General features: G+C 34.7%; 1 protein-coding gene across 1 annotated transcript in view; it reads right to left on the bottom strand.

Moving 5' to 3' along the window:
• Positions 1-18423, bottom strand: part of HECTD2 (HECT domain E3 ubiquitin protein ligase 2) — a 46547-nt gene that overhangs the window by 13705 nt on the left and 14419 nt on the right. The window contains exons 4-14 of the mRNA XM_026670779.2: positions 16913-17015; positions 15529-15618; positions 12610-12674; positions 11853-11898; positions 10113-10222; positions 9443-9591; positions 7751-7874; positions 3278-3374; positions 2219-2326; positions 840-972; positions 16-104 (exon numbers count right to left, since the gene is read on the bottom strand). Of these exons, the coding sequence (XP_026526564.1) occupies positions 16-104; positions 840-972; positions 2219-2326; positions 3278-3374; positions 7751-7874; positions 9443-9591; positions 10113-10222; positions 11853-11898; positions 12610-12674; positions 15529-15618; positions 16913-17015 (1114 nt within the window). The remainder of the gene's footprint in view (positions 1-15; positions 105-839; positions 973-2218; positions 2327-3277; positions 3375-7750; positions 7875-9442; positions 9592-10112; positions 10223-11852; positions 11899-12609; positions 12675-15528; positions 15619-16912; positions 17016-18423) is intronic.

Raw genomic sequence — 18423 nt, 5'->3', positions numbered from 1 at the left:
GACAGAAAAGGATACAGCTCCAACCAATCGGAATTCAGAATAATTATCATAGTTCAAACTACTAAACCAATGACAGTGAGAATCTTTGTGGTATGTAAACATCCCTGTAAGAGAGAATGCATGTTTTAAAAATAAAATTCTATTATTGTTCTCAAAAGATTCTGTGAACTATGTCTACAATTTTCATTCTCATCTCTCAAAGATGTTCAAGCATTACAGCAAGAGAATAATTTATCTATTCACAAATTGCATTTTATTGGTTTTATTTCAAATACTGAAATATAACAACTGGAAGGTCAGATGGAGAAAATAAAACATATTCTAATTTCATTTTTATTTAAGAGTTTATATCAGTTTTGTAAAATAGTTAACAAAACAATTGAAATGTAACATATTTATTACATATTTAATATTTAATATATAAAATATAGTTTATATATTTCCTTAAATGTAAAGCATACCATGATGATTATAGGTATAGTGATAACAATGTTTTAAAACATTTCAAAGAAGAATTACCCATTAATGCTATTTCATACTTTAGATACCCCCACCTGAATTTCTTAATTTCTTTTAACTTGCATATTAATTGAGGAGAGATTAGTTCAATTAGTTCTCTACTCAGGAAGAGAATCTGATATCCTTTATATGACACTAAAAGGCTCTGTTATTGGGAGAATACATGGCAAACCTACTACAAATGATCCAAGTGTGCAATAGATTGACAAGCTATTGTGACCTAAAGGTCTTAGTTTAAAACTTCATCACAAACGAACAAGTTTGGATTCATTAATTTTCATCTTACTTGGTTAAATATTAAGTAGAACTTAAAAACTCACCATAGTCTGGCTGAAAAATCTGTCTAATTAGAAGAAGAAACCATTCTTTTGTTAGGCCACCCATGTCAAGACCAGCTTCTCCTACAAATGTAACTTTTAATTTCTTTTTTAAATCTGCTCGCTTCCTTGTGAGCTATTAAAAACAAAATGGTGAACATTTAAATTTTATCATGTTATAAAATGAAAGAAGATACTCATGCTATTTGAACATTATTTTGGAGAACAGGGAATATAAATGCAACATTTATAATACAACTAACACTCAAATGTAAAGAAAAGCAAATTTCTGTCTTAGAAGGTTCAACTATTAGGTGTCTCATTAACCTTTCTACACACTTTCTATTTCTATTAGTAGAAATAACAGTTTTACTTTGTTCAGCACAGGTCATATACCACCTCTTTTACATAAATTGTAAAAAATATGCAGAGAAACTGGAATAGATGTTTAATAGATTGAAAAGTAAGCCTTACAAAGAGAATAATGGAATAGGGTATGTTTAACTTTTAAGAAAAGATAACATGGGTATATATGCGCTCATCAAGTACTTGAACAAATATAATGCAAAAAAAAAAAAAGCTTGTTCTCTATTATTTCGTGTATGTGACATAATGTTATTGGAAGGCAGGTTTTGACTGAATTTTAAGATAAAAATCCTGTGATTGAAAGAGAGTGGAACAATTCCCAGGAAAGGTAATGATTTTCCCTACCTTGGATCTGCTCAACCAGAGGCTAGACAGCCATTTCCTGAGGATGCTTTAATTTGGAACTCTGCATTTGGAGAGTTGAGATCCCTTTGGGTTCTATGACCTTGTGATTTAGATGGTCTCTTCTCCATCATTTACTTTCTGTCCAGGGGTGGGATTCTACTAGTTCTGACTGGCTCTGTAGAATCGGTAGCTCTGAACAGCAGCAGACATAGAACCGGTTCTATGTCTGCTGCTGTTTTGGCCCACTCGCCCGCCCAGGCTCTTACCTGACCATTATTTCCTGATTTTTCAACCTCAGCTGCTGTGCGAGGCACAGCTGCAGTTGAACAAGCAGGAAAAAAGTGCCTTTTCAAATGCTGCTTCCCTGCATGCAGCGCTGCTCAGCTCTCCAGGCAGCAAGCTGACGAAGATTTACACACACGCGCAGCATGCAGGGAAGCACATTGTAAATCACCGAACCGGTAGTTAACCCTGTCCGATCCCACCCGTTTCTGTCCTCAAATGCCAGAAATAAAGATTTCTGGACTTACCACAGCATAGTTGATCATTATATCTGAATGAGGAACTGTGGACAAATCAAAATGATTTATGACTTGGATATGGCAAGGATATCAATCTGAACCCATCAGACTGTTTCTTTTAACAGTTTTTACAGAAACCATTTTGCATACCTCATCCAATGAATCACTAACTAGGTGCATTCTTCTCACTTTCACATTTAGGAATAGCATATTCATATCAGGTCTCTGCCTCCGAGACACTTTATCGACAAGGCTTTGCTGTTCCAAATCCAAAGAGGTTGTGGAAGGAAAAAAATAATGATCATATATTGCCCTCTATGAATTATGAAAGATACTATGATACTGTAAACTAATTTTTACAACCTAAACATCTAATATTAATGCCAATTATATATGTTTCTACCTGACCTTAATTATGGATTGTTAATATTCTATCAAATCTATATCGTTAACAAAATATAAAGAAAAGATATATCAAATGCAATGTTAAGTGATAGGATTTGATTGGAATAATTTTCTATATAGAAATGTAAGTATTGCCAAATAACTATAAATGTAGGCATTCAGTGACATAGGCATCTTTCTTCTGTGGATAGTTTTGACAGCGATTATAGTACTGATACAGAAATTAAAAATATGCTCCACACTTAGGTTTCAGAATTTGCTAGAAATTAACTCCTCCTTACAATCCTTATGACCACATATCTTATAATATACTGTAGGAAAGAGGGACACTGAAGTGAAGAATAGTTACATCTATCTGTACATGTAAAAGTACAATTCTAGCAAATGTAAAGTCATCCCACCCTGGCATTTAAAAAGAACATAATCCCTTACAGTTTGTTCCATAATTGTTTTAGATAAACATATTTCCTCTTTGATATTACAAGTGTTTCATCATACTTGTTGGCTTTAGTAGGAATAAGGTCAGCAAATAAGCAGAAGATATTATTTCAAATTGCAAGATACCTGGAAGAGTTCCCACCCTTTATACAGAGAGTAAACCATTCAAAATACATTTTTGTAGATAATGATTTATTAAATGTATATGTTGCCCAACTCCGAGTGACTCTGCAGTTAACTTAAAGCATAACTTAAGCTGTACCATATCAGAAGTCTAAATATACTTAAAAAGAAGAGACTAAATACAAAGTATCTAAAATGGCATTTCAATTTTAATACATAATTTATTTAATAAATAATGCTTACCCGTGCAATATTTATCATTTGTTGTTCTGAATCCTTTTGAATTATAACTTTTTTTGCTGCTATAGAAATAATGAATGGATATTGACAGAAGGAAAACCTAAATGACAAAATATTACATGTTTGTGTATCTATTTATATTGAAAGAAACTAATGGAAATAATATATAAAGACAATAAATCGAATTACTGTAGGTAAATATAGGTAATCCTCAACTTATGATTACAATTGCTAATTGATTCTGTCACTAAGCAAGACAGTTAAGTGAGTTTTGCCCCATTTTATGACATTTATTCCCATAGCTGTTAAGTGAATCACTGCAGTTGTTAAGTTAGTAGCATAGTTGTTTTAAATTGAACCTGGCTTGCCCATTGATTTTGCATGTTGGAAGGTCACAAAAGGTTATCACATGACCTTGGTACACTGCAACTATCATAAATATGAGTTAGTTGCCAAGCATCAAAATTTTGATCATGTGACTATGGGGATGCTACAATGGTCGTAAGTGTGAAAAACAATCGTGTCACTTTTTTCAGTGCCATTGTAACTTTACATTGTTCATTGCAAATGAACTGTTGTTTGAAGATTTTAAGTTGAGGATTACCCTTGTTAAAAAAGTAACTTATAAAAGAAGTTAACTGCTTAGCAGTTCATAACGTATACATGTTTAGCTAATTCAAGGGACACAAATTTCCAATGCTATATTTACTGAGAGAAGTAGTATTTCATTTCATTTTCATTGGAAATCTTTTTATTGCTAATCCTCTACAGCTTATTTCTCTGCCTGTTTATCTTCATTTGCACTTTGGAAACTTGAAATAACACTAGTTAGAGGCAAGTTACTTGTATCCTATTGAAAAACCACTGAAACATGCTAAAAGCCATGAAGAAAAAAATGGATATCTGGGGAATCTCTATAAGTTTACCTATGAGCCAAAGAAACACTTAATAATTATGAAAGAGATCCAGGCAATCTTTATCCCCCTCCTCTTACAGAACATAACTGTACAAATTATACAAAAAATAAAATCTCCCTTAAATGAATATTGATATTCTGGACAACTAAGATGAAAAATAATGATTAAACCAGTTTTTCTCCAGCAAAAATTTATACCACCAGATAAAAACTGAATGCACCAATTATCACATTAAACAAGAAGAAAACCTACGCACCAATTCTACCTGTGCTTTCTACAATTTTGTAAACAACAAACTAAAAGAAAGACTCACCCCTGAAAGGACCTAATGGTAAAGACTGCAATGACGACACTATAAAAGCCAACCTCTTTAACACATTCTTTGGCTCAGTATTTGTAAACAGCAATGGATCATACCCAGTATTTCCTAGTCGAACCACAGACAACTACAATGATCTAATACATATCGATTTTACAGAAGACAATGTTGAAAAAGCACTACGCAATCTAAAACCATCTCTATCTATTGGACCGGACGGAATATGTGCCTACTTCTTAAAAAAGCTATCCACTGCCATAGCCGAACCTCTAAGCATAATCTTTGAAAAATCTTTCAGGACCAGCTCCTTGCCAAAACTATGGTCACAAGCCACGGTCATCCCCATCTTCAAAAAGAGAGACCCCAGCTTAGTTGAAAATTACAGACCAATCTCTTTATGCTGCGTCACCTGTAAAGTCATGGAATCAATTATTAACCAATCCATTATCCTCCACTTAGAAACAAACAACCTACTCTCTAATAAACAATTTGGTTTCAGGAAAAAACTATCATGTACTCTGCAACTCTTACACTGCAAAAATATATGGACTACACAACTCGATCAGGGCAAAGCAATAGACGCAATCTACATAGACTTCTGTAAAGCCTTTGATTCAGTGGTACACGACAAACTCCTCCTCCTAAAACTAAAATCTTACTGTATCTCTGGACACCTGCATTACTAGATCGAAGCATTCCTGTCAAACAGACAACAAATGGTCAAAATTGGGAGCGTCCTATCAAATTCTGTACCTGTCAATAGTGGTGTCCCCCAAGGCAGTGTTCTAGGACCAACTCTTTTCATACTCTACATAAATGACCTCTGTGATCATATCAAGAGCAACTGCGTTCTCTTCGCTGATGATGTAAAGCTATTCAACACCACAGACAATACTGCTACCCTTCAAAAAGACCTTGACTATGTATCAGAATGGTCAAACAAATGGTAACTTCAAATCTCAACAAATAAATGCTCTGTCCCACATATTGGCAAAAAAATAATAATCAGAAAATAAAATACAGGCTGAATAGTCATGACCTTGTTGATGATCCAAACTCTGTCAAGGATCTTGGAGTACTCATCTCTAATGACCTAAGTGCTAGAGCCTACTGTAACTACATAGCCAAAAAGGCGTTAAGAGTTGTTAACCTAATCTTATGCGTAGCTTTTTCTCTGGTAATATTACACTAATAACTAAAGCATACAAAACATTTGCTAGACCAATACTCGAATACAGCTCATCAGTCTGGAACCCACATTACATATCTGATATTAACACAGCTGAGAAAGTCCAGAAATATTTCACAAGAAGAGTTCTCCACTCCTCTACTCGTTGCAGAATACCTTATGCCACCAGACTCGAAATTCTAGACCTAGAAAACCTAGAACTATGCCGCCTTTGGTCCGATCTAAGTATAGTATATAAAATCATACATTGCAAATGTCCTACCTGTCAATGAATACTTCAGCTTCAACCATAACAACACAAGAGCAAACAATAGATAAAAACTCAAGGTTAATCGCACCAAACTTGATTGCAGGAAATACGACTTCAGCAACAGAGTGGTCAATGTCTGGAATACTCTACCTGACTCTGTGGTTTCTTCCCCAAACCCCAAAAACTTTAACCTTAGACTGTCTACTATTGACCTCACCCCTTTCCTAAGAGGTCTGTAGGGGGTGTGCATAAGCGCACCAACGTGCCTACCGTCCCTGTTCTATTGTTTCTTTTATTTTATTTTTTAAATTTTTGTTATATGTATCCATGTATTCATAACTATGTTTTTAATTATACCTATTATCTTGTAAGCAATTGACAAAAATAAACAAACAAACAAACAAACAAACAAATAAATAAATAAGAGCCACCATGGCGCAGTGGTTAGAATGCAGTATTGCAGGCTACTTCTGCTGATCACCGGTTGCCAGCAGTTTGGGTCTCACCAGCTTAAGGTTGACTCAGCCTTCCATTCTTCTGAGGTGGGTAAAATGAGGACCCAGATTCTCGGGGGCAATATGCTGACTCTGTAAACCACTTCGAGAGGGCTGTAAAGCACCGTGAAGTGGTATATAAGTCTAAGTGCTATTGCTATAGTACCTTCCATGTATATCTGACTGATGTTTCAGAATTATGGTCATTGAAAAATATAAATGATGTAGTCCAGGACATATTAAGCTATTTAGATAGAGAAAATCTAGATCCTAAAGAATAACTTGATATGACCAGGTGTGGGCTGCTACTGATTTGCCCCGGTTCGGGAGAACCGATAGCTAATTTTATCATTTTTAATTGCTGGTTTGGCAAACTGGCAAATCCCACCCCTGGCTGGCCCCTCCCAGGAGTCTCCATGGAGCCCATATTGGATCCCAGGTAAGTACAAGGCATGGAGGCTTGGGGAGGGTGAAAAATAGGCATCCCAGAAGCTCCAAAAGACCAGAAATGGGTCCTTTTCCAGCCTCCGGATGGCCACCATAGCCCGGGAAGACTGTTCTCACCCTCCCAGAGGCTCGAGGAAAGCCTCTGTAGCCTGGGGAGGGTGAAAACGCCCCCCCCCCGATGGTGGAGGAGGTGACTAGGCCACACCCAACCAGCAACCGGGCAGATAACCAGTTGCTAAAATTTTCAAAGCCCACCCTTAATATGATTAATAAAGAGCACTTAAGGGGCTACTGATAGAAGAACATATATGGAATAAGTCAGCCTTAATGGCATTACAGGCAGCTATAACAGCTATAAATGACACACAAAAATGATCCTAGATATTTGATCTTCAACTAACATCTACTCAAAAACTGAAATACTTTTTACATTCCACAAAGCACTTTAAAGTTTTAAGAACATTAAATGAACATTAAATGATTTTGAGCTACACACAAAAATATTACAATATGAAATAGTAAGAAAGGCTATATTGCTTTTACACTAAGCTTCTTGGAAAGTTGTTTTGAAAAAAAAGTATCATTTGTATTTCAAAATTGTTCAGATTGTGCCAAATACTAAGAATAAACTGATTCTGAATACTGAAAAAACATTTACAGTTTTGTTGTGAATGGATATGCAATTTATTTTGAAAAAAAGAACACTTTAGCTGTCACATTGAATTTGTTATGAACCAAAAACTAAAGAAAAATTGTAAGGAAATTATAATCTGGTGCAGGTTGATAACCTGTGTATCACTTATAAAGTATTTTAAGATAACTATTTTACAAATAAAAATTACTATTAAATAATCCCTTACCTATGAGAATTTCCATAACACTGCCAATTATGATAATCTTCCATGAGATCAATATGATCTAGCGTAGAATTATAAAAATCCGTATATGGAATAAGAGAAGGATTACCTAGACTATTTGAAGCATCTGCAATGACATATTTAGTTATTAGTAATAATGTTTGACAACCTTGTTTAAAACAATGAAATTCATAGTTATTAAAAAAAAACCCAATAATATTCTTTGATGCAACAATATTCTGTAACAAAAGGGATAAGTTTAGACTTTTAAAAGTATGAGTGGAACCAGAAACCATAGTTACATAGTTTTTGGTGGTAACATACAGGTAGTCCTTGATTTATAATCACAACTGAGCCCAAAATTTCTGTTGTTAAACAAGACAATTGTTAGGAGAGGTGGCCTCATTTTATGACCTTTTTTTGCCATAGCTGTTAAGCATTTTCCACATTTACTTTGCTTATTGGAAGCCAGATGAGAAGCTTACAAATAGTGATGCCATGACCCTGGGACACTGCAATTGTCAGAAATATATTCTAATTTCCAAACATCGATTTTTGATCATGGGGATATTGCAATGTTGTAGCTTCAAACAGTCACTAAACGAATGGTTGTAAGTTGAGGACTACTGTATGTAATTCTGATCTTTTTAATAAGTTAGTAAGTTAGAAAAGATAAATACTTAAGCTACTGCAGCATTTTTTTAAGTAACAGTCTCATATTTATATTCTTAGATAACTGAAACAGATCATTGCTGTAATATATTTATTTACAATGGCATTCTTTATAATAGCTGTAATCACAAGTCCTCCAAGCCAGGGGTCGCCAACCTTTTGGACCTCAGGGACCACCAAACTCATAATTTTAAATCCCACAGACCAGAGACCCTGGGAAAATCCCCCCTCCCATTTTCCTACCAATCGATCATTCTTTATTTGGGATCACAGGATTCCATCTCCAGCTGTTCTTGGGGTACAGGGAGAGAGACTTCATGCAAGGAAAGCAGCAGAAGTCTTTCTTTCTCTCCCCCAAACTCTGCCAGAAATGAGTCTTTGTGAGACTTGTTGTGCTGGCGCAGCCTCTTGGAGCAGGATGCCTTGCAGGGTCCCAAAGACTCATTTCTGGTGGAGTTTGGGGGGCAGAAAGAAAGACTTTTGCTGCTTTGCTTGCATGCAGCCAAAAGCAGAAGAAAGAAGCGGAAAGAAGCAGCCCGGTAGCCAGGCGAGGTGTGTGGGCGAGTGGGGCAAGTTCCCCCCTCCCCTCACTACTTCGTGTTGTTCACAATGCAAGCGAAGCAAGCCTTGTGTTCCCGCGGGCCATGGGGTGGCACAGCCTTTTGTTCCCATGCAGCTTGGATTAATTGCTTTGAGGAGGGTGCTTTGGGGGTGAATTTTCTCGCGGACCAGCAGTGGTCCCCAGTCCTCTGGTTCGTGAGCACTGCTCCAAGCCATTAAAATGTTACTACTATTATAATGTGGAAACCTTTAAATATTTTCTCTTAAAAGTGGCTAAAAATAATTATAAAATACTGTACCATATACAGACTATACATACATGTTCTGTTGAAATGTTTTCTGCTATTATGTAATATGTTGGTTTGAAGAGAAAAATACTAATATTATACTGACATAATTTGTGATGATTTAATGCCTTATAGCTATGAGAATTCAGAAAAAATTAATTGCATCTAAACTTACTAAATAAAGACAAAACTTTGGTTGCTGATGGAATCCACCAGGTACACTTCTCCATAGGAGGCAAATCTTCAGGTTTTGCCGGAAAGAGACGCAAAGAAATAAATTGTATGATTCTACTTATAATTTGCTTGATTCGCTTCTGTGACATCCTATAAAATATAGTAATATTGTTTTTATAATAGCAGGAGTCCTAGCAGAATTCATAGTTCTTATTCTTAATAACAGTCCACAAAATGTTTCTACAAAACAATCATGTGAAATATAAAATTCTAGAAAAAATGTATTCAGCAGAACTATTAACCCTTTCCATGAAAGATAAGTTACTTTTTCTAACCTATTGTTGCCAATTTAGCATGTAGTTGTAACTAGATAACTATAACTATAAATTGATGAATTTATGTCATTGGAATCAGTGGGTTTCACATTTTGGTTTAGGCACAGAATTTCCTTGTCCAATACTTTGAGAAGGTCAAAGTCACTCGGGGCAGTTTTTGTTGTAATAATGAATAAAGTTTAATTGATATAAAACAGAATTCATGGAATCTTAGCAATATTTTCTTCAATAGTGTGAGTACTTCAGGGTATTTTGACTACCATGGATAAATAATAACCACCTATAATAACTGAAAACATAAAACTCATAATTTTAAACAACAGAAAATAGCCTTACTTCTTCAACCAGTGAATTAGGTAGTGATGATCATCTTCGGGTAAAGCAGCAATCTGTCTTAGCAAGTGAGCAAAAATAACATATGTTGTTGTGTTACTAAATAGAGGATTCTGAAAAAGATTAAAAAAACTTCATTAGTATATTGTACAAAAAACAAAATAAACTATCTGTCTCCAAATTATAATAATATTACTGAAATAAGTTTAAGTTATTTTGAGTGGTTCTGATAAAGTATAACCCAACTGTGGATTTTTCTCATTATGGAGTAACACATGGATTGTTTTATGATTTTTTTAAAAGTAATATTTCCTCCGACTCCTGGTGGCTTCATCAACGAGTTCAATTTAGTGAAGTAACCATACAACACCCCTAGAAGTAAAAAGGCTGCCTTTTCCTTTGTATTGAAAATAGACGGAGTACTGTATGATTCTGTCAGTGATTAATTGGTATACAAGCAACCTTACCTAACAGTGCTGTTGAGTTATGATGGAGTTAAGCTAGAAACATAATAAGATGAGGCTATCCTTGTTCGAATTGTATCACTGGGATAAAATCATACATTAAGCCAATTCATTGATTTCAGAAGTACACTATTACAGTACAGCAATAACTGGGTAAACACAGCAGTGCCAGACAGTTTGTTTTGTACCTGAACAAAATCCAGTCAAGATAAAAGCTCCCTTCTATAAATTTCACTCTGGCAGTTACACTGAAGTGCTAACTGCAACCATAAATTATCACACACAAATAAATATGAATACATGTTGTTTCAAACAGTGAGACTGATCTATTCTTGCATTTGATGCTCATTATTGTTAGAATTCTCTTTGTGCATAAGTGCTATAAAGATGCAAAGCAGTAGTGGTATTCAGCTGGTTTGCACCGGATTGGGCAAACCAGTAGCAAGGATTTGGCATGGGTCGCCAAACCAGTAGTAAATTCTGGCTGGCCCTGCCCCCGACCCGGTTGCCTGGCTGCCGCTGGCTCGCTTGCTCCACCTGCCCGATGCTCGCTCACCCTGCCTGACGCTAGCCCCTTAAGGTATTTCTTTCTTTCTTTTCCCTCCTGACAATCAGCTGTTCATATGATCAGCTATGATGGGATTCCCCTTGCTGAGGCCCAGGAAGGCAAAAAATGGGAGAGGCTCAGCCCCCCTCCATTTTTTGCCTTCCTAAGCCTCAGAGGAGCCTTCTAGGAGCAAAAACGCCCCCAAAGAGGCTCTTCTGAGACCAGGAAGGTCCCAAAATGGAGCATGGAGGGGTGCTGTGTGCCCCTCCCACGCTCTGTTTTTTTTTTCTTCCTGAACCTCAGGAAATGCCCCCCCAGAGGCTCTTCTTTTTTTGGGCCAGAAGGCCCAATAAATGGATGGGGGGGTAAGTGCAAAAAAGCAAAAAAAAAGCCGCGCACAGTCACATGGCCACATGGCTGAACTCAAGGGAGGGGTCAAACATGTCATCAGTCATGAGTCCCTGTGTGCCCACAAACGATCTAAGTCCAGCCCACCTTGAATTTCTTTCTATTCCTACTTCCCACTAATTTCCCCTGACCATTAGTAGCTCAGATTCTTGTACAGAGCTTAAGCTTGCAATAAATCTTTATATTCATTTGAACTGCCTGAATCTCCTGATTTCCCCAGAGCTTGACAAGGACTGGCATAATGAGCGCTAGGTAAAATAACATGACTTGCAACAGGAGATGGCATACAAAGACCCCTGAATAAATACTTTTCTCCCTTCTTACCTGTAGAAGAACAAAATATGCTCTGAGATCATCTTTTGTTTGTGGTCTGAAAGAACATGAATAAGTGAAAAATGAAAGGCACAATCTAAGTATGTAAATGCATGCTCAATTCTAAGTGGAATTACAGCTATTTTATACTAGCTACACCCGTGCATAAATGATGTAGTTATTTAATTTAAGAATAAATATAAAGGCATACCACATAAACATTAATACTCTCTGATTATGTTACAAAATTATCCCTAGTTATATGTAACACTTTGGAGCTATAAAATAGAATGAGTTTTTTCATCAGAAAGGGAAAATGTTTTCCATTTGTTCATGTGAGTTTTTATTTATCAAACTCATGTTAAAATTATATATTAATAAGCTTATAAACTGTGAAATGCAGAGAATAGAAATAAGACACAATTTTGTACAGAGACCTAATATTTATATCAGCTAATAGACTTATTGCAAAAAATGTAAGATCAACAATGTAACTATTCAATTCAACTCATTCCTTCCTTCTTGTCCCCACAGCAATCCCATGAGGTGGGTTTTACCGAGAGAGTAACTGGCCCAAAGACACCTAGATGGCTTTCATGCCTAAGGTGAGATTCTGTAGAACTCATAATCTCCTGGTTTTCAGGCCAGCACCTTCACCACTGCATTAAACTGGCTCTTATGTCTAATAAGTTATGTATTTAAAATTCAATTTCTGTAGAAATTAAAATATCATGTCTTATAGACATATATAAAAGTTAGTTGTATTTACCCTTTACATTCATGCAATAAACCATTAATTATTCCTTTTAGGACACACTTCTGGATATCTTGAGGCTAGAACAAATGAAAAAGGAGTGAAATAATCCAGATAATTTTTTATCAATAACACAATTGAAACAATTATTATCACTAAATGGTCAGATCACAATTATAAAAATGAGAACTTAGAAACATTTACATAAAATGCAATATATTTTTAAAGCATAATTCTGAAATGTAAAAGAAATCTCAAAATGTAACTTTTTTCAAAATCACTGATTGGTGATCTTTTTTCTAAGTTCCAATTTTTCTATTTAAAACTCATTGAATTCAGCCTCCCCCACCCCCGGGTCTTTTCCTTTCTTTATAGAGATATAAACTGATATTTGCTTTTATACAGTGGGGCAATCAATTTTCTGGGATCTATCATAGCATAGGAACAAGCAATTTTGACCACTTTCTATTGTCAGTAAGAAATTGCTATATGTTCATATAATTGTTTAAATAGATATGGCAATTTTCAAATGTTACGTCTGAGATTGATAATGATGACAATATATATTTACACACACACATTTGTTTATGTATAAAGATAGGTAGGTAGGTCAGTAGGTACATAGATAGATAGATAGATAGATAGATAGATAGATAGATAGATAGATAGATAGATTCCAGTTTTTAGAAGATATAGTTTTTATTGTAATGGATCCCTTTGTGCCTAAAACTTTACAAAATGTCTATTTTCCATTTGTAGATTTATTTTAGGAAAAATATTTAATTGTAAGACACCAATTTCATTATGGTATCACTTAATTCCAGCATAGCCAATAACATTCTAATCTAAATCATACGGCTGAAAGTTATGACTAAAGGAAATGGTGTCTTTTTCTCTGATGGAGAAAGAGGGTAATTTCTCTTTTCAGAATTTACAGAAGTTTTTTTCAGACTGTTCATATTTTTGGTGGCAAAGCTAGAGCATGTAAGACTAAATGACATTTAAGTTAATGGCATGTGAGCAATGGGAAGCACAACCTCTGCACATTTAGTCATATATTTTACTTTGCTCCGTAATATAGATGAATTGTACTTGTACTTGTTCCATGATTTCTCTGAATTGTACTTACTGAGCTATTAAATATTACAATTTTAAAATAATCATAGCTTTCTACACGCCCTTAAGGAGTAAACAATTGTTAGTGGAATTTTACTTTTAAATGTTCCTCATATTTATAAATCACTAAAGTATTTAATATACCAAGAGAATAATTTCGAATGTTACATTCTAATTATAGTATCTACTTTTGAAGCTGGATGGCAGTGACTACTCAAAATTTTTCCACTCTTATGTAGGTAGATAAATTGCTGTAAATCAACAATGCGTTTGTTGATCACTTTAGCATCTTTCTCTCAAAGTAATTATCATCTTTCTAGATTTTTATATATCCTATATCAGTGATGGCTCACCTTTTCGTAGTTGTGTGCCAAAAGTGCGTGCATGTGCGTGCACTTTGCCTACTTGGTATTTATATGTGCTAGAAATCTCTCTTCTCTCCCTGCTTCCTTATTTCCACAATTTTTCCCTCAAAGGACACAGAGCATTGTAAAAACGGTTGCAACTAATTTTCAGTCTCTAACTTATGAACAATAATTTGGTGCTGAAGAAGATAGTGTATGATTTATACTGTCTTCTCAGAAATTCTTCAATATGTACTAGTGCGCTGTTTCTATATTAGTAATTATATATCATATATGTGATTTTTATTCTTGCATATAGAAAGTTTTTCTTTCTGTTCTTTTGTGCTAGCAAATAACTTAAGCCAACAGTTGATATTTTCATTCAATATTTTATATCAACATAGTATTTTTCTCTTCTCTATTTTGCATCTCCTTTTGAACTGCTGACCATGCAACATTGATCAGGTGAGTATTTAAAAAGAAGCTGAAAGAGAGAGAATTCACAAAGCATTGTGAATTAGCACGTACGATTCTTTTTAAAATAAACACATAAAACATATAATCCCTTCTAAGAGATTATAAGCTTTCATTTTCCCATGCATTTTTTTACAGAAATGATTTTATCTCAACATCAAGCAAATCATCTGTATCTCTGTCTGATTTTATCTCAACATCAAGCAAATCATCTGTATCTCTGTCCATTTATGCAGAATTTCACGGACCCAAAAGCAAGCAATATTTCTTCCAACCCTTACAGATAAATAGTGTGCAACTAATGACCAGTAGTTTCTATAACAATTTTGGGGTGTGGAAATTAATTAAAATTCAGAAACATTTCAGTTTGAAAATATTATTTAGCTATGTTAGCCATGATACAATGCTGTACAGTTGTTATTTAGGACAGTTGAAAAGTTATTTAGATCTGTTCTCTTTAAAATGAATATATGTTCAAATTCATATTGTCACTATCTTTCCCATGTAAACTTATTTCATGGTTCAGTTCAGGTTTATGTGGACAGATTAAATTATGCAACTAATTTAAATAATGTATTTTTGAAAATAACATTACAATATATTAAAAATTAGCATTTATTATTTATATTGTTCTGCAGTGATTATTTCAAAGGCAAAAAAGATGTTTCAGACCAAGTGGGAACATTCATGTAGTACTTATGTGTATACCCTAAGTCTAGATTTAATACCCATATTTCTTTTTTAAAAATCTGCTGTTTACAGCATCATACAACCATCTTTTCAGTTATAATTGAAAAACAAATTAGGCAAATTCAAAGAGATTGTAAATTCTGGAAATTATTAAAGTGTACATTAGAAATATTGACAGTTACAACAACTGAATAAACCCAGAAGCTACCCAATATATATAATAATAACTGGAAAAAATTGAACTGTAATATAAAGATATCGTTACAGTATTCTGCACAAGATTACAAAGAAGAAAGAAGAGCTGACTTACAGCTTGAGGTAAGGTATCATAAACTGCATTCACATATTTAGCATCAATTCCACAATCTTCAATGGAATTAAAAGGAGTTTCGGTATATTTCTGCAAATTGAAACAATAAACATGAGATAACCTTCTCTAATGTATTTTCAACTTGTGTTGCAACGATAATTCTTGGAATAATATTTATTTTTTAAAATTATAATTAAATGTTTTTATTCATTTAATGGAATTTTAGGCAGCAAAACAATGAGATAATACACTTAAAACAAAAACTAATATAATAAAGTTTACCTTGAAAAAAACAAAAGAACAGCATCATAGCACCTCAATTCAGCTACGGCCAAAGGTACGATGAAATAAAATTGCAGTGTTTGTGAAAAGACAGAAGAGTGGGAGTTATGGGTGTTTCTGGGAAGAATGGTTGTCCTAAATTGGTGGTAACTACCAAGAACGCCTGCCATCTTGTCCATATCACATACCTCAGATGACAGATGGGATTCCAGTGGACTCTTTTTTTGATCATCCCTTTGGGGAGGCAGATTCCATTCTGGTTAGGGTTGCCTGACATAATCTAGTGCTGAGCCATGTAGGGCTTTAAGTATAATGACGAGCACTTTGAATTTTGCCTGAAAATCTACAGCAATAATCTCAAAATGGGTGTCCCTTGCCGTGGTGGAACTGAACAGTCAGTTCTACTGCTGTACAAAATTCAGGTTTGTCTCTAAAGAGTCCCACATAAAGCATGTTGCAATAGTCTCGCTTGATATGTAAGTTACTGAGATGTGTAAGGTCCAGGTAGAACTGCAACTGGTGCACTTCAGAAACTGGGTGACCAGTTTTTGAAGTGGACCAGTTCAGGGTGACGTCCCACCAGTCAAAATTTATACCTATTTGTTAAGCAGGAAGTCTCCTGAGACTTCTACTAATTCCTTAAGTGTGATTATCTGGAAATATGGTGGGGCACAATGGCAAGGTTAAGATTCTTGCCTCCTGAATAGATGTATATTGTGGCTCTGACAATGCTAATCTTTCAATTTGTATTATGAATATATTCCACCTGTATTTTTTATTTCTGGAGTTCTTACTTTCTGGTTTTTATTTATTTATAGATACAGTTGTAGTTTTCATACTTTTACAAAATAAACATTTTAAAAAACACAAAGCCTCAGTTGAGAAAATGACTTTGAACCAATACAAAAATAATGCATTTCATGGTATTGGGTTTTTTTAACCATTTTTTTCTTTAATCTACCCATCTTCTATTTTCGTTTTTTGGTTTTAATTATACAATATTATAACTGGTAACATATATTTTACACTATTGGTAATTCCTGTTTTTAAGTCACAAACTGGAAGAGAAAAGAAAAAACAGTGAAAGTATTGCCAATTTTACCTTAAATGTAGTGTTAACTTCTGGAAAAGAATCAAATGTTTTTGAATAAAAGTCATAGATTTCCTTCCAGTCTCCTGTTAACTTAGATTTTTCTATGTCATCCCTAAGAAAGTCCAAAATTCAACATGTTATAAATTAATCTCTTATTGAATATCTATATATATTAAAATGAAAATAAGCATTATTACGTGTATATAACATTAATAAAAAGAAAGGCTTAACCTCAAAGACCTCTGTCTATTTTTGATTAACGCTGAATAACATAAAATACTTTCCAAATAATTTGCTCAAAACAAATCACCAGGAACAACAAACAGAAGAGAAAGCCTTAGTATTAGATAGACAAGCAAACAGAAGCTGATTATGGGTTTGAAGGATTATGATCAGCAGTTTTCCTACAAGGTGCATAGCCAGAAAACTCTACATTGCTTATTGTGAATTATTACTTCTTGGTAAGAACAGGCTCCAGCAAATATTGCAGCATGAAATGTTCACTAAGCAAAAACTAAAAATAATTTGTCAATGGAGTTCAAGAATCTGGGAAACTTTTCCTCTAAGATGATAGTGAATTCTTGGCTAATCTGAGAGCTTGAGGTGGGGACAAAAAGAAATAGTGGTAAGAAGTTAAGATGAAGATAAATTGACATGATCATGAAGTTATTATGAGTTACAGTACTTGTGATGTGTTTTTGCATAGATTTGTAGCAAATATAAGCTTTTGTGGTTATAGCAGATAGAGAACGGATTTTCAAGCCAAACAAATGAAGCTCTGCAACTGAAACTGTCAGAGAAAGCCACTCTTCATAAGAGAATCAAAGAAAGGAGTCGACCCAGTGGATTTCAAGGACCAGAAATGATTTTTTTAACAATAGTAGACCAGAAGCAAGATATGTAAATACATATTCTTCAGCCCTGAAGCTCCATAATAGCTTTTAGGCCTTTGCAGAAGACTGCAAGTCTCCAGAAAAGGAATAAGCGACTCTAGTAACAGCAACTGCAAAAGCCCTGAAGAACAGAATGGATGCAACAGTTATCTGAAAAGGACAAAGTGGAGAGAAACAATGGTTGAAGTTTTCCTACTGTGATAAAAAAACGAATGTTTGGTAAGATTAACTGACTTATGAAGCTTACTATCTTGTAGGGATGAGATTAAATAACTGTGAAGATATTACTCCAGGTATCCACATGGGAACAATAGATGATCATCTTGCTGATATGAGTTAGCAGCCCAACATGATTGCTAAAAGGCAGATACAATTTTGATTTGTATCAACAGAAGTTTAGTTTGCAAACCACAGAAAGCCAATTTAATCTAGTGGTTAAGGTACCAGGCTAGAAAGCGGGAGGCTGTGATTTCAAGTCCTGCTATATCCATGAAAGCCAGCTGGGGTGACTCTCTCTTGTTTTGGGGAAACTAGGAGAAGAAAATTGTATTTGGTATGTTCGCTGCCTTGAGTTATTTGTAAAACTAATAAAGGCAGGACATACCGTGTTTCTCAACAATACGGCCT

Source organism: Notechis scutatus, chromosome 4, assembly GCF_049901735.1.
Source record: "Notechis scutatus isolate UNSWTSFEM ecotype Mainland chromosome 4, rNotScu1.2, whole genome shotgun sequence".
Classification (NCBI taxonomy): domain Eukaryota; kingdom Metazoa; phylum Chordata; class Lepidosauria; order Squamata; family Elapidae; genus Notechis; species Notechis scutatus.
This window is presented reverse-complemented; position numbering and strand designations above follow the sequence as displayed.